Source organism: Penicillium canescens (genome assembly GCF_028828765.1).
Source record: "Penicillium canescens strain IBT 15451 chromosome Unknown utg000004l_segment0_segment0, whole genome shotgun sequence".
In the NCBI taxonomy this organism is placed as follows: domain Eukaryota; kingdom Fungi; phylum Ascomycota; class Eurotiomycetes; order Eurotiales; family Aspergillaceae; genus Penicillium; species Penicillium canescens.
In genome coordinates, this window is record NW_026703966.1 from 5,696,166 (window position 1) to 5,709,100 (window position 12,935).

Below are 12,935 nucleotides of genomic sequence, written 5' to 3' on the forward strand. Positions count from 1 at the left end.
CAGTATTCGTAAGGTAATGCCGGCATAAATTGCGGTCTTCCCGTGGATTAGAAACTAACAATCGTTCACTATAGGACCCACAAAAGTAGCATTTGCCATCGGAAGCCATTCACGGGTTCAGGATTTGCCACTAAGACTTGGTCCGACCCACAATCGATGTCTATGCCTACTGCCCGGGTCACAGTACCATCGAATCAAGAAAATTCGTGCCTTTCTTCCCGGATCCTAATGCCATGGGTCAACCCATACGACCCCTTGGGATGGATTATTCTAGAAGCAAGTTACCGTTCGAAACCCAAACACCACAACTGTTCTGAGCGCACACTTTCAATGACCGATCGAAAAATACCCGCATCTGACTTCTCCCATTTTTTCCACAACGAATAGCGCAACATCTTGCCTCAAACTGAAGCAGACACTGCCTGTCAAAGATACCACAAGCAGTAACAGCAATCTAAACTAACATCTTCATGCTAGCTCTGCCATTTGGTCATCGAACAAAATGATGATTCCAGCGACAGAACCGGTCCCGGGTGACCTGAAAGGAGAACAAGCTGGCAGCGACCTAAACACTGCCAACAAAGAAGTCAAGTCATGCAGTGTACCTGTGGGTCGCAACCGACAGAGGATACAGATTGCCGCAACTTCAAGATCCTCCACGGGCAGTCAGTCTATAAGATTAACACCTCGTGTAACCCGCTCGCGCTCATCTTCATCAACATTCCAAATCAGGACCTCGACCGCGTCACCGAAACCGTCACTAGGCCAAATTCCGAGAAGAACAAACTATTCACCCTCCGCATCTGAGTCCCTCCTCCATGACACGATCCCACCAAATTTAATCCTTCTTCTTGTGGGTGTCAACCCAGGAATCATGACTGGAACGACAGGGTACGCCTATGCGCACCCATCCAACCTTTTCTGGAAGCTCCTGCACTCGTCGGGAATCACGAATATTAGACATCCGCCCTCAGACACCTACAAACTACCAGAGTTGTACAGTGTGGGCAATACGAACCTCGTGGAACGGCCCACCCGCGACGCGAGCATGCTCAGTCGAGCTGAGATGGACGCTGGTGTGCTAGTGCTAGAAGCCAAGGTGAAGGCACAACGACCCGAGGTCGTGTGCCTAGTTGGCAAGAGTATCTGGGAAGCCGTGTGGAGGGTACGGCATGGGCGCGCGATCAGCAAGCAAGAGTTCCAGTATGGGTGGCAGGACCAGTCGGAGAATATGGGCCGTATGCCTGGTTCGGATTGGTGCGGGGCTCGGGTTTTCGTTGCAACAACGACGAGTGGACTGGCCGCTGGGATGACTAGGGCTCAGAAGGAAGCTGTGTGGGCTGAACTCGGGGCATGGGTGGTCCAAAGAAGGGCTGAGAAGACACTAGCTGACTGTTCTTGATGCCGGATAAGTTGGGATGATGTTGCTATGTTTGGTTTGGGCCTTCACTTTATCTGGCAGGAGTCTTCTAGTATTCATATATTGCCTCTCTGTCTTGTCACCGACTCCGAACCTGGGCAGGTTTCTTGAATCTGGTGTGGTCTGCAGGATATGAGACTGAATGAGTCTCCTTGATCGAATGCCTTTTTCACCCTAATCGCGAGATCCTGTCAGCCTTCAAGTGCACCGGTCCAAATTCTTGAGTGTTTCTACACTAGCAGACGATCTTTTCCTTTGCATGTCAGCGTTCGTTTTCCCGAGGAGGTGTTCCGGATAGACTTTCGATTTTGGAGTGATGGACATCTGGCGAGATCATAGGAGAGCATCATCCAGCGGACCGGAATATTTTGTCAAATGCTAGGGGTGGTACCGATTTCCAAGAACTCCGAGATCCAGAACTTCCAACCGGCCTTGATCCCTCGGATGATAAGGAGGATTGCGACGCACTAATAAATGGACGGAGGTCCATGAGACGATCAACCTTCTCTAGTACGGACCTCGCCATGGAGCTAGATATAAATACAGATATAGAAATGAATATACCGATGACGACATTATATATATTTCGGATCGAACTTTGAGAATTCTAAACTTAAAGATGTCTCAGAGAACAGAAGCTGGCGATATACAGTAGTTTTCGAGATCAGTTATACCGCCACACTCTTACGACTTGAACTCCTGCCTATCATCGGCCAGTACCATCCACGACAGTAATGAGAACGTAGCTGCTACCGGTATCGTCCAGCCCGGTGCTCACTTTGTACATGGCGGCATGAACTACCGTGCTACACACTCTCCTCCGACCTAGCTCTCGCAAGCCACCTTACAGCGAACTCCTAATCCCCTATGATGGCCGCTTCTGCCTCCACGTCTCCGTCCATACATCTGCCCTGACCACACCCTCCAGTGCATAGTTATATACCTCGCAACAATCTCCGATCTCCATGTATCACGTCCAACGCGTGTCCTCTCTCACGATAGCAGCGGTGGCATATACCCTTGTCTGCTGACAGCCACTGTCGCCGACAGTATAGCTACAAGCTACGCGACCGCGTCAAGTACAACGCCGCTATCCGCCCTAAGCGAAGCGCACGATCGCAACTACCATCGCCGGTATACTAGCGGCGCCCTGAAACTCACCCGACCGGCCGAGCGAGCGAGCTGCCACCAAGAGCCACATAGGCATTCCTCAGGATAGCAAGGATTACGATGAACGCTTTCCCACTAAGGTGCACCGCGTTTTCCATATTTCAGGGAGCCTGATCGATCCCTTTCTGCACCCAAGGGCTTCACTCGGCCAGGAAGCAGCCCAGGGGGAAGTCAATATTGCCTGGTGGAGAGGGTTCGTCTCCTCGAGAACCTGCGTCGCCTCGTCTCCAAGCTGTTTGAGGGCTGGCAGCTTCATACAGAGCTTGGAGGCAGAGCTCCTCTGTCTCTACTTCCCCGGCGGCAGAACTCAATCCCACGGAGGGTGTTTAAGACAGCGGCTACACGTGCCTTTTCCAAACAGGCCAATGAGGATCTCTCTAGGCGTCAAAGTGAGGCAATCTTCTATCCCATATTACATGATGTATGAAGACTGGGCTTCTAAACGCCTGGCGCTGATGCGTAAATCTTTGTTCTGTTCTTCGTGGCTTCGATCCTGATTTATACCGTGACGGGCATTCCTTTTTAGCCTTCTCTTTGTTATATCAGCTGTCGTCGGAAGGATGGCCACCTAGTGAAGTTGGGTTGAAGTCCCCGTCTGCTGATAGATGGTGGTTAGCTTCGCATGGCCATCCAGCCAAATGAGGACACGAGAATACTACACCAACAATCAAATTGGTGGACTACGCCCAATATGCAAGCAAGCCGCGATTTCCAAGAAGCCGCTCAATTTCCGAAATCTTCCGATATTTCTCATATCTGTCAAAACGACTGTACTCCTAAATCCTCGCTCAATATGCTCCATAATTATATGGAATCGCACAGAAAATTTGGACAAAACATGGAACCATAAGTGTACCTTTTTTCCACGTTTGATGTTTTGATGGTTAGAGAAATCAACATTTTTAAGTTGCATTAAATTATCCATACGACAGCTTATTTTCATGCTGAATTACAAAGATTTTACTTTAGTAATTTAACACCTATATGGAATCTTTCCATAGTGTCATTCGGTCCTATGGGAGGATGTAGAAATATGATCGAGACGAGCTTAGCGGAGAGGCTAAAGCACTCTCAAAGGCTCGGTGGAAATTCACAAAGCACAAGTCCGACTTGGTCAGCAATTGGTCACTTTGTTTTCTTGGCTACCCCATCCGTGATGCAACATAGACATGAGAAATGCCAAGTTCAATGCCGCCCCACCATGACTCGGGCAAGTTGGGTGAGAAGTGCTTGAAATTTAGCCTTTTGCATTTCACGCGGTGTGTCCTTTGTTGTTTCTGGTCGAATCAAGTTCATTCTGTTTGAGATACCAATACATTGCCGCGCTTCCTTTATCTGCTGTTACAAACACTGATGTTAGTTGTGATCTGGCCCGCATTGCCTACGTTTGGGCCTCTCCACCTTTCACCGAACCATGTTACAATGGGAATGCTCCGAATAGCCGATGCGAAGGCGTGCGGGGGAGGAAGATGGTTCAAGATGCAATACTAACGTCACCAGTGATCATTTGAATCATCCGGATATCTTGCCTGTTTGAGAGAGGGCAGTGCTATGCCGAGTTGGGTGCCGCCAATCTGCCAAGGCCGAACCGCGATGCTCATAGTAAATCCTAATAGACGTAACCCGAGGCACGCCGAAAGTGGCGCACCGGGACGGGGAGGAAGAGAGTCTCCGAGGGCAAATTGGCGCCAAGCGGCTCCTACGATTTACGTCATTAGGGGCCAGCGTTAGGGTGGGGGCGACCTTGGCGGCATAAGAAATCTCCAAACAGCACCAAGCACCGCTGCCGCTCCGGAAGGACAAGCCACATTGCTTTGGTGCCCTCGCTTTACCTTCCGTTACGCCTTGTCTATGTCTGATTGGTATGCATAGAAGTCACGCTTCTATCTTCGATTAGGATGTTGACTATGTCTCGTCGGCGTGGGATGAAGTCTGGAAAAAAACTATGAGGACCGTTTCCCCAATTCGAAGATAATCTTGGCCTACGAAATATGATCTACATGGCTTACGGCTGTGTCTAAACGCACGCCACCACCACCGGCCAAGCCTGCCCTGTCTGGTCACCCCTTTTTAATATTCTGACTAAGTTCCAGAATAAAATATTAGGTTACCACCCCCGAAGGCAAAGAACCTTCCTACGTCGATGGCGTACCTTCCCGTCTCAACATTACGTTACACGAATCCGGTGTTTTTAGCTCGAGGCGAGCCCGCTCGTAGCTGGTTGACCCAGAGCTATAACCGCATTGGCACACATCAGTCGCCTCTTCGTTGCGATTTCGCTGACGCGGGCTAATTTCGATAGGAGATTGCAGTGGAGCCATGCAGGCTCGCTTTGGCCAGCGTACCCTCCGCATGTGAGTACCATGTGCTGCCCATGTGGAGCCATGGGGAAAACTCTTCGTCTCGCCTCCCCGAATTAGTCATGGTCCCCCGGAGTGCCAAGTCCGCCCAGATCCGCCAAGACGCCAAGGGGAAGGGGCCCCGCGTCTCTCCGTCTCGAGAACTGTAGAGTCCTCGCTGGACTTTCCCGGTTGGGGTCTGACCAAGGTTGCGGGTCTACTTTATCGCCCCCATGGAGGGTGATATAAGACAGCCAATTCCTCCCGACCTCGCTCCTATCCTCTTTCCTTCCTTACTACTTTTTCCCCCAGCTTTCTTTTATCCCCTCCCCGCAAACTGACGGCTCTTACTTTGTCCGTACCGTCAACATGTGGACGACCACCAGCGGCTTGAGTGGTCGGTCGCTCCGTTTGAGCATCACCTTCACCGCTGTCATGGGTTTCGCGCTCTTCGGCTACAATCAGGGCATGATGGCCGGCCTCCTCAACGGCGACGAGTTCGTAAACTCCTTCCCAATTCTCAAAATGCCTGAGCCTGCGACTGCGGCGCAAGAACACTACATCAACGTCATCCGCGGTGCCGTCACATCCTGCTATGAGCTTGGCTGTTTCTTCGGCGCATTGTTCTCCATGTTCTTCGGCGAGAGACTCGGTCGCACTCGCCTGATCTTTACGGGTGCCAATGTCCTGACTATTGGTGCCTTGCTTACAACGGTCTGCTTTACTGGTAAATGGGAAATCGGTCAGTTCGTCATTGGCCGTGTTGTATCGGGCATTGGAAATGGCATGAACACGGCCACAATCCCGGTCTGGCAATCGGAATGCTCCGGCGCTCACAATCGTGGCTTCCTCGTCTGTTTTGAGGGTGCGATGATCGCTGGTGGCACCTTTATCGCCTACTGGGTGGTCTTTGGTATCTCGCACGCCGCGGATAGCGTCCAGTGGCGATTCCCTGTGGCGCTCCAGATCTTCTTCGCTCTAATCGTGGCCACCGGTGCCTTGATGCTCCCGGATTCCCCGTCGTGGTTTGTAAAGAGAGGACTTGACAAGGAGGCCTGCGAAGTTCTCGCTAAGATCAAGAACACCTCTCCTGATTCCGATCAAGTACTTCATGACTTCAACTTCCTCAAGACGGACGTGGAGTTCTCGAAGAACGTGCAGTCAAGCTGGAAGACAGTCTTCACATTCGGCAAGACCCAGGAATTCCAGCGCCTTCTTATTGGTTGCTCCGGCCAGTTCTTCCAGCAGTTCACCGGCTGTAACGCCGCTATCTACTACTCCACGCTACTTTTCCAGGAAAATCTGCACATGCAGAAATACCTATCTCTGATTATGGGTGGTGTCTTCGCTACTGTCTACGCCCTTGCGACCATCCCGTCCTTCTTTATGATTGAAAGAGTTGGCCGTCGCAACCTATACTTGATTGGTTTCCTAGGCCAGGGACTCAGCTTTGTTATTACATTCGCTTGCTTGATCAAGGAGAACGAGAATAATGCCAAGGGTGCTGCCGTTGGTATCTTCCTCTTCATTACTTTCTTTGCATTCACTCTCTTGCCACTGCCTTGGATCTACCCACCGGAGATCAACCCCCTCCGTACCCGTACTGTGGGTGCGGCGGCGTCGACCTGCACCAACTGGATCTGCAACTTTGCCGTGGTCATGTTCACGCCACTTTTCGCTGGCCAAAGCCCATGGGGCGTTTATCTCTTCTTCGCACTGTTCAACTTCCTCGGGTTGATATTCGGCTTCTTCTTCTACGTTGAGACAGCCGGCCGTGAGCTTGAGGAGGTCGACATAATCTACGCCAAAGCCCATGTCGAAGGGAAGATGCCGTTCAGGGTCGCCCATGACCTGCCCAAGCTCAGTTTCGAACAGATTCTCCAACAGTCTCGCGAGCTGGGCTTGGATACCACCGATCATGCCGCACCTGAGAAGTCCGAGCTCGGCCTCAGTAGTGACAATGGCCAGGAGACTGACGAAGTTCCGGATAAGCAGTAGCGCTCTTTTAGTGGACGTACTGTAGCTGTGGTGAGATAGTTGGGCGGTGAAGGAGTGGTCAATTACTCGGTAGATGTGTCAAAACACTTTGTTTCGAGTACGGAAGCCATTTCTTGCCCCTAGCTTGATCACACAGTGAAGTTGGCATACCAAGTCGACTGAAATGGTCGAGCACCGACGGATTCCCCTCCATTGGTTTAACTATGATGAAGCGATACTTTTTGTGATACAAGGTTGGTGCAGATCAGGATAAAGCTGCATCATCGGGAATAATTCTTTTGCAATGTTTACGAATAAGACCCAGTTCTTTAGAAATAAACTTGGACCTCGCGTTGTATATAGACTCTTGTACTCATTAAGAAGTAACAAGAAAATCAGTCATTCCTCTGAATTACATTAATATTTGTTCCGACCATCCGACCGTACTTAAGGCTTAACACCGCAAAACAACCGATATCAGGAGGCTGTAAACGAGGCGATAAATGCTCAGGCACACATATTAGAATATCACTTTGTCTGCACATCTCATCGAACTTTAGGGTTAAATGACCTTCGTGGCTGCCGTCAAGGATCAAGATCGATCGATATTTTGCCTTCATACGCGAGGATCGGAGCCCACGATGGCCGATTTCCTCAAGAGGTCCATCCATTCGGACTAACCACGAAGCGTCAATCGTCCGGGAGATCGTTGAACAAAGATCCGATGAAGTGTTCGCTTTAAAAATCACACAGAGGGAGCAAAGGCCCAGCTGTTACGGACATGCTAGTCACCAAACAGTTACCGGCCGCAACTTACTGATGGGCTACAGAGAGCAGACCAGGCACACCCCGGCGCTGAACACTGCAAAGCCTTCAACCTGCTCGGTGAGTGGAGGTGAGCATCAGGTGTGAGCGCCAAGGGAAAAACGGCAATTCCGGCTACTCTTCTACTAACAAATTAGGATTATATATAAAGAGGTGTTAAAACTTATGAACCGTCATCCAAACCCTAATGTAAATCGAAGAGCTGTTGAATCCCCTGTTGAATAGCTTCAATGTTTCTGGCACAATCCCTGAACAAACTGTATTATTTAACTAGGTCGTCTATCATGATCGGTCTTCTCATAACTCATTTACACTACCTCAAGCTTGACACTGTTGCAGCCGTACCTTAGCCTTCTCGGCCTCGCCCTGGATCTCGTTAATATCTTTGCCCGTAGTCTGCAGGATCCCACGCCGCTCCTCATGTTGACAAGCCAGCACAGCAAGCGTCGAAGACTTCCACAGGGGAACACGGCGGCTCTGGCGATTGCTAAAAATACTCAAGATGGCGAACAAAATCGCGAACCCCTCAGTCACAATCGGAACAACGAAGTACCCCCATCGGATGAAAACAAACGGCTCACTCTGAACTACCTCTCCATGTGCAGACAGGGTATTTGGACCATACCGCAGATAGTCCGTCATGGCAGTCGCCATTTTGTCAAACCGGTAGCTAATGTCTACGTCGCCAGATAGAGCAGCTGCGACACCGAGGTTCGTATTGACAAAGTTCCCTGCAACCCACTCGGTAACTATTGTCGTGGACTCGAAGAAATTTTCCACCGCAGCGAGACTGGCATAGTTCGTTCCAAGCGCAGGGATATGGATATCACCACTCGTCGACCCGTTGGTGTATATGCGCTTGAATTTCATTTCGCTTCCTTCGGTCCCGAGCGTCCAAGGATTCTTCACGCCAAAATCGACCTCCTGCCTTCTCGAGGAGAAATCACTACCATTGGCCTGGACATCCGTGTATTGGTAGGCCGTGATGGAGAGAGAGCACTCTGTGATGTTGATGTCTTGAACTCGAAAACTGCTGTCTGGGGTCGATCTATAGATTGCGAATCGCGTGATTTCGGGAAAGGTGTCTGGCAATTCAACTGCTGATGTGTTCATCAGCAGTGAGGACGCATTCATGTAGTATGTTGTCGCCAAATCGGTGAACCAAGCGCGAGGTGCAAGGTCGACTCCGCCTGGCGTTGTCATGTTGCATTGGCGCAGGGAATCTTCGTCACCCTCGCAGGTGGCCACTTGCAATGTTTCCTGGGTGACGTTCCTGCACTCGGCCTTGAACCCAAGTGATATGTATGATTCGGTCCAGCGACATACCCCGGGGCACTTGAAAGGTTCTGCGGTGTTGATGCCATACAGACCCTGGATGATGGTGGACTGCATACCGGGATCCTGCGGGATGCTCCCTAGTCAGAAGCATGTTAGCTGCACTTGTTGTTTTGGCTGTGGAGGGTGTCGACGATGCTTACCGATGCCAGAGTTTGCCAGGCCATTGAGTAAACTCCGGCTGTAATTGTGCGCATATCCGAAGGTGGCGGTGCCGGCAGTAGAGATGATGTCTCGCTGATCAATCAGAACCACCTGTTGTGTGAATGGCGAGAAAGCAAGTCGCAAGATCGTGATGAATGCGCCGATGGTGGCTAGATTCCACTTGACGGTGGTAAGCAGCAGGATAGACCCCCAAACACCGCGACTAGCTCCGTCAAATATTTCAAAGTCAGCAAGCTTGCGAGGCCCGTTTTTGAAGTGAAGCCATTTAGACTGTCCAATAAATGTGCTAACCCCATGCATCAACGCCGTAGTGTATGCAGTTGTCAGAATAGAAATTGTCGCGTTGAGAGAGACGCGGCCCCTCCAGGCAGAGAGAGGCTTGTCGTCCATATACCAGAAGATAATGGCAATGCCAATGAGGAGGCCCAGGGCCAAAATCGAACTGATCGATTCCAAAAGCCATTCGCTGGGGGAGTACACTGGATGGCGCTTATACTCCGTGGTGGTCGCAGTCTGTGGCTCGGAGTCTACTTCGGAAACCTGAGCAGGCTCATATGGGTGAGCTTTCGGCTTACTGTCAACTCCGGCCATGGTGACAGCCTGTGATCTGTGATTGGGGTTGCTTTCGAGCGATCAACATAGAGATGAGACAACGTGATCAACTGAGGAGCGTCGCTGGAGGGTGGCTAGTTTGACTTCTTCCTGACTTTTGACTTTTGACACGTATGTTTTGGTTTCGTGACTAAAATCAGCCGTCAGACTGCTGGGTGTTTCTCCGAGGAGCATTACTCAGAACTTCTGTACGTTGGACCTTCTGGTGGGACCTGCTAGGATACAATTCTTCGCGGTGGTCTGTTCTCAAGAGCGATCAGCAACTGCGAGCTTACCCGTTGGGAGTGTGCACTTTTCTTACTTGAAAAGGGGAAACTGAATCCAAACGCCAAGAAATCGGCTGTCCTCATATTCCTACTAGGGTAGAGGCAGTTCACCTCCAATTGGTGGTAGGAAATTCCGAGCCGACACCACTGGCTGTGAAGAAGAGGTGGGAAACGAGAACTGGGATCATGTTTGCGGCTGAAGATAAGCCTGGGAAAACCTTTCCTGTCAGATCTCGTATTCCCTTCCCCACGCCCCCGCAACGGTTGGCCGTAGCGCTGTCTTTCCTCTCTTTGGCTTCGCTGGGCATCGCTACGTCAACCTATCAGCGATGGTATATTTCCCCTTGAAAGGGGCTAAACGGCCTCGCCAGGGTCATCTGAGGCATTAACTTCGATCTTTTTGTTTAACAGTTACCCCCGGCGATTTTTGTGTCGTCTACACGTCCGGTCATTGGTCCGAGATGCATCTGCCAAGTGAAAGACATTTCTTGGTTCGATTCGATGAATCAGGTCTTCATTTCGCGGGTGAGCGAAGCGAAGCAAGCTCCTTATCGGTGATGATAAATGGCAACCCTCCTTCCTGTTATTTCGCGTCCCTGGCATGGTTTCCTTATGTAATGTTTATAATATTAAGAACTGCAGTTGAAGGATGCCTAAGAGAAAAGTGTGGCTAGCTGAGTCGCAACCAGACCTGCATTAGTACATAAACTAACCTAATTAAACCCGGAATTGGCGTTATGCTGGGATTAGCCGATGTGTCACTGCGAAGCGACAAGGTCCATGAGCGCTAGTAGGGCCGGGCCGTTATCCAAGCCCAGCCCTGAACTTATCATTGGATGAAAATCCATTGACACTATCCCTTTCCAATTTTCATACATTGTCAATATCCTAATTCAGTTACACCATGGAGGATGACTAAACGGTGCTGACGCCCTCCGATGAAGCGTCAGGTAGAACCCTGTGCACTTGCCAAGGGAGTCGAGTCAGCCTTGCTTCTTTTGTTCTTTGGCTGTGTACCAGTGTTCTTGGCGAGATTGCGGGATTTAAGCCGCTTTTGCTGGTCGTTGAGCATTTCAACAGAAAGCGTGCCCGTGTCTGGAGAATGAAGTCCTCTCAATAAAGTCACACAGTTGAAATTCGCTCTTCACTGGAGAGTACTTCAGATCTCCAGAAGAGACCATGTTACTTCTTCTGCACTACCTCGTGGCGTACGCCCTGTTACATTTACAGGGTGCTGCAGCACTTCCACAGGGAATGACCCCATCCGAAGTCTCGAGCGTAACATCAGCTACACCCACAGGGACGTCAGTTGTAGAGAAAGAAAGGGCCTGTGACTTTAATACGATAAACGATTTCTTCGTTTACGCCAACAAGAACGGTCTAAACATCACTGTGGAGGTCCAGAAGTGCCAGAATCTGTGCCTGCTCACATACGGTGTCGGAAACCCTGATCTTTCTGGGATCGGCGTAAGTTCCTAAACACAAGCTTTCTCCGTTTTCTCCACAAATATGTCGTAGCTGATCGACTGTGCCTCCTTCTAATCCAGATGATGTATGCCTATAGCATACAAGCCGCACTTACCCTCCTCGTCGGTCCTGTTTACCGTATACTCTATCTCACCCTAGCGCCAGTGAGCAGCTTCATCCGAGACTTAAAAGATATCCAAACGAATTTTTTCTCTTCAAATGGCTTCTTCGTCGGCTCCTCCGCCCTAGCCACGCTCGCAAACCTGTCACAGAACCCATCCACCTTTGAGATCGCCGAGATGCAGGCCATGGCATTCCTGCAGGTCAACAGCATCCTCGTGACATTCTTCTGCCTAGTCGTCGCGCAACCAATGTCGCGTTGGGCCGCGCGAGTGCTACTCTATTTTGCAGTGTTTGTCCTCGTGATCGTCGCCCTAGGCAAGAGCCACCTGGGCAGCGACAGCAAGGCAAACTGGAGACTTGCCTCGGATGGCTGCGCACACAGCTCAACGGATTACAGCGTCATCAATCCCGTCCCATATCCATCATGGACTGTCGCTATCTTTGCCGTCGCGGGTACGATTGCGTTCTGGCTACAGTCTCTCAAGGAAAAGTTCCAGGCAGACATGTTACACAAGTCGCTGTTTAGGTTATTGATGCTGTTTTGGGTCTTGTTGATTGGACTCTTGACTGCGGGCATGGTGGTCGGCCTGACGATGATGTGGCGACAACGAAGGCATCTGCGAAGCTTGGCGAGAGACCAATTTGAGGATGATCAGTGGGGGTTCGGGCAGATTGCTGCCTTGGCGATCTGGGCGCCGATACTGGTTGAATTGCTTTATATTCTGAATGGTGAGGAGCTCTTCATTCTTATTGGTGGTATTTGGTCAAGCTGACACATGCACTTTGTTACAGACTTACTCCAACGGAAGTCCGAAAGATGGAATCGCTTGAATGAGACCATTAGCGTTTTCTTTTCTCCGAAAGCTTTGAAGGGGGACCAAGCTTCACCCAGCCCTAACCTGCAACCCCAAATGAAGGAGCAGGGTGGAATTGGAAGGGTAATCGAGGTTGCTAGTAGCTAAACAAATAATGTTGTACGCGTTGTGATATTTTGCCCTGGGTAATTCCAATCGAACGCAGCTAGAGTTATTGAGGCAGCAAACGAACTTGTTGTGCAGCTTTGTAAAACGCCTGGACATAAGAGAAATAGGTGTCCATTTATTCCGAATAGCTTCTTTTCCAATGAAATTTCATTGTGGTTGAGGTAATGCATTAAGATGGTAGACTTAATTAGGCAGGTGGTGACTACTCGCTTTCAGAATACCTTACTATGTCCGTTAAGGAATGTTAGCTGAT

The 12,935-nt window shown here is 50.2% G+C and overlaps 4 protein-coding genes across 4 annotated transcripts; 3 read left to right on the forward strand and 1 right to left on the reverse strand.

Moving 5' to 3' along the window:
• Positions 1-502: 502 nt before the first annotated feature.
• Positions 503-1,402, forward strand: N7446_007481 (mismatch-specific DNA-glycosylase; the record flags this gene model as incomplete). Its single annotated transcript, XM_058516226.1, has 1 exon — positions 503-1,402. One exon carries the CDS (start codon positions 503-505, stop codon positions 1,400-1,402), a length of 900 nt encoding a protein of 299 aa, XP_058373404.1.
• A 3,896-nt stretch (positions 1,403-5,298) lies between these two features.
• Positions 5,299-6,927, forward strand: mfsA (glucose-inactivated glycerol proton symporter STL1; the record flags this gene model as incomplete). Its single annotated transcript, XM_058516227.1, has 1 exon — positions 5,299-6,927. One exon carries the CDS (start codon positions 5,299-5,301, stop codon positions 6,925-6,927), a length of 1,629 nt encoding a protein of 542 aa, XP_058373405.1.
• A 1,122-nt stretch (positions 6,928-8,049) lies between these two features.
• On the reverse strand, positions 8,050-9,822 carry N7446_007483 (DUF3176 domain-containing protein; the record flags this gene model as incomplete). The annotated part of the gene is made up of 2 exons (XM_058516228.1): positions 8,050-9,146; positions 9,210-9,822. The coding sequence occupies 2 exons, from the start codon at positions 9,820-9,822 to the stop codon at positions 8,050-8,052; spliced, it is 1,710 nt and encodes a 569-aa protein (XP_058373406.1).
• Positions 9,823-11,288: 1,466 nt separating this feature from the next.
• N7446_007484 (uncharacterized protein) lies at positions 11,289-12,661 on the forward strand (the record flags this gene model as incomplete). The annotated part of the gene is made up of 3 exons (XM_058516229.1): positions 11,289-11,576; positions 11,657-12,455; positions 12,492-12,661. The coding sequence occupies 3 exons, from the start codon at positions 11,289-11,291 to the stop codon at positions 12,659-12,661; spliced, it is 1,257 nt and encodes a 418-aa protein (XP_058373407.1).
• Positions 12,662-12,935: the final 274 nt, after the last annotated feature.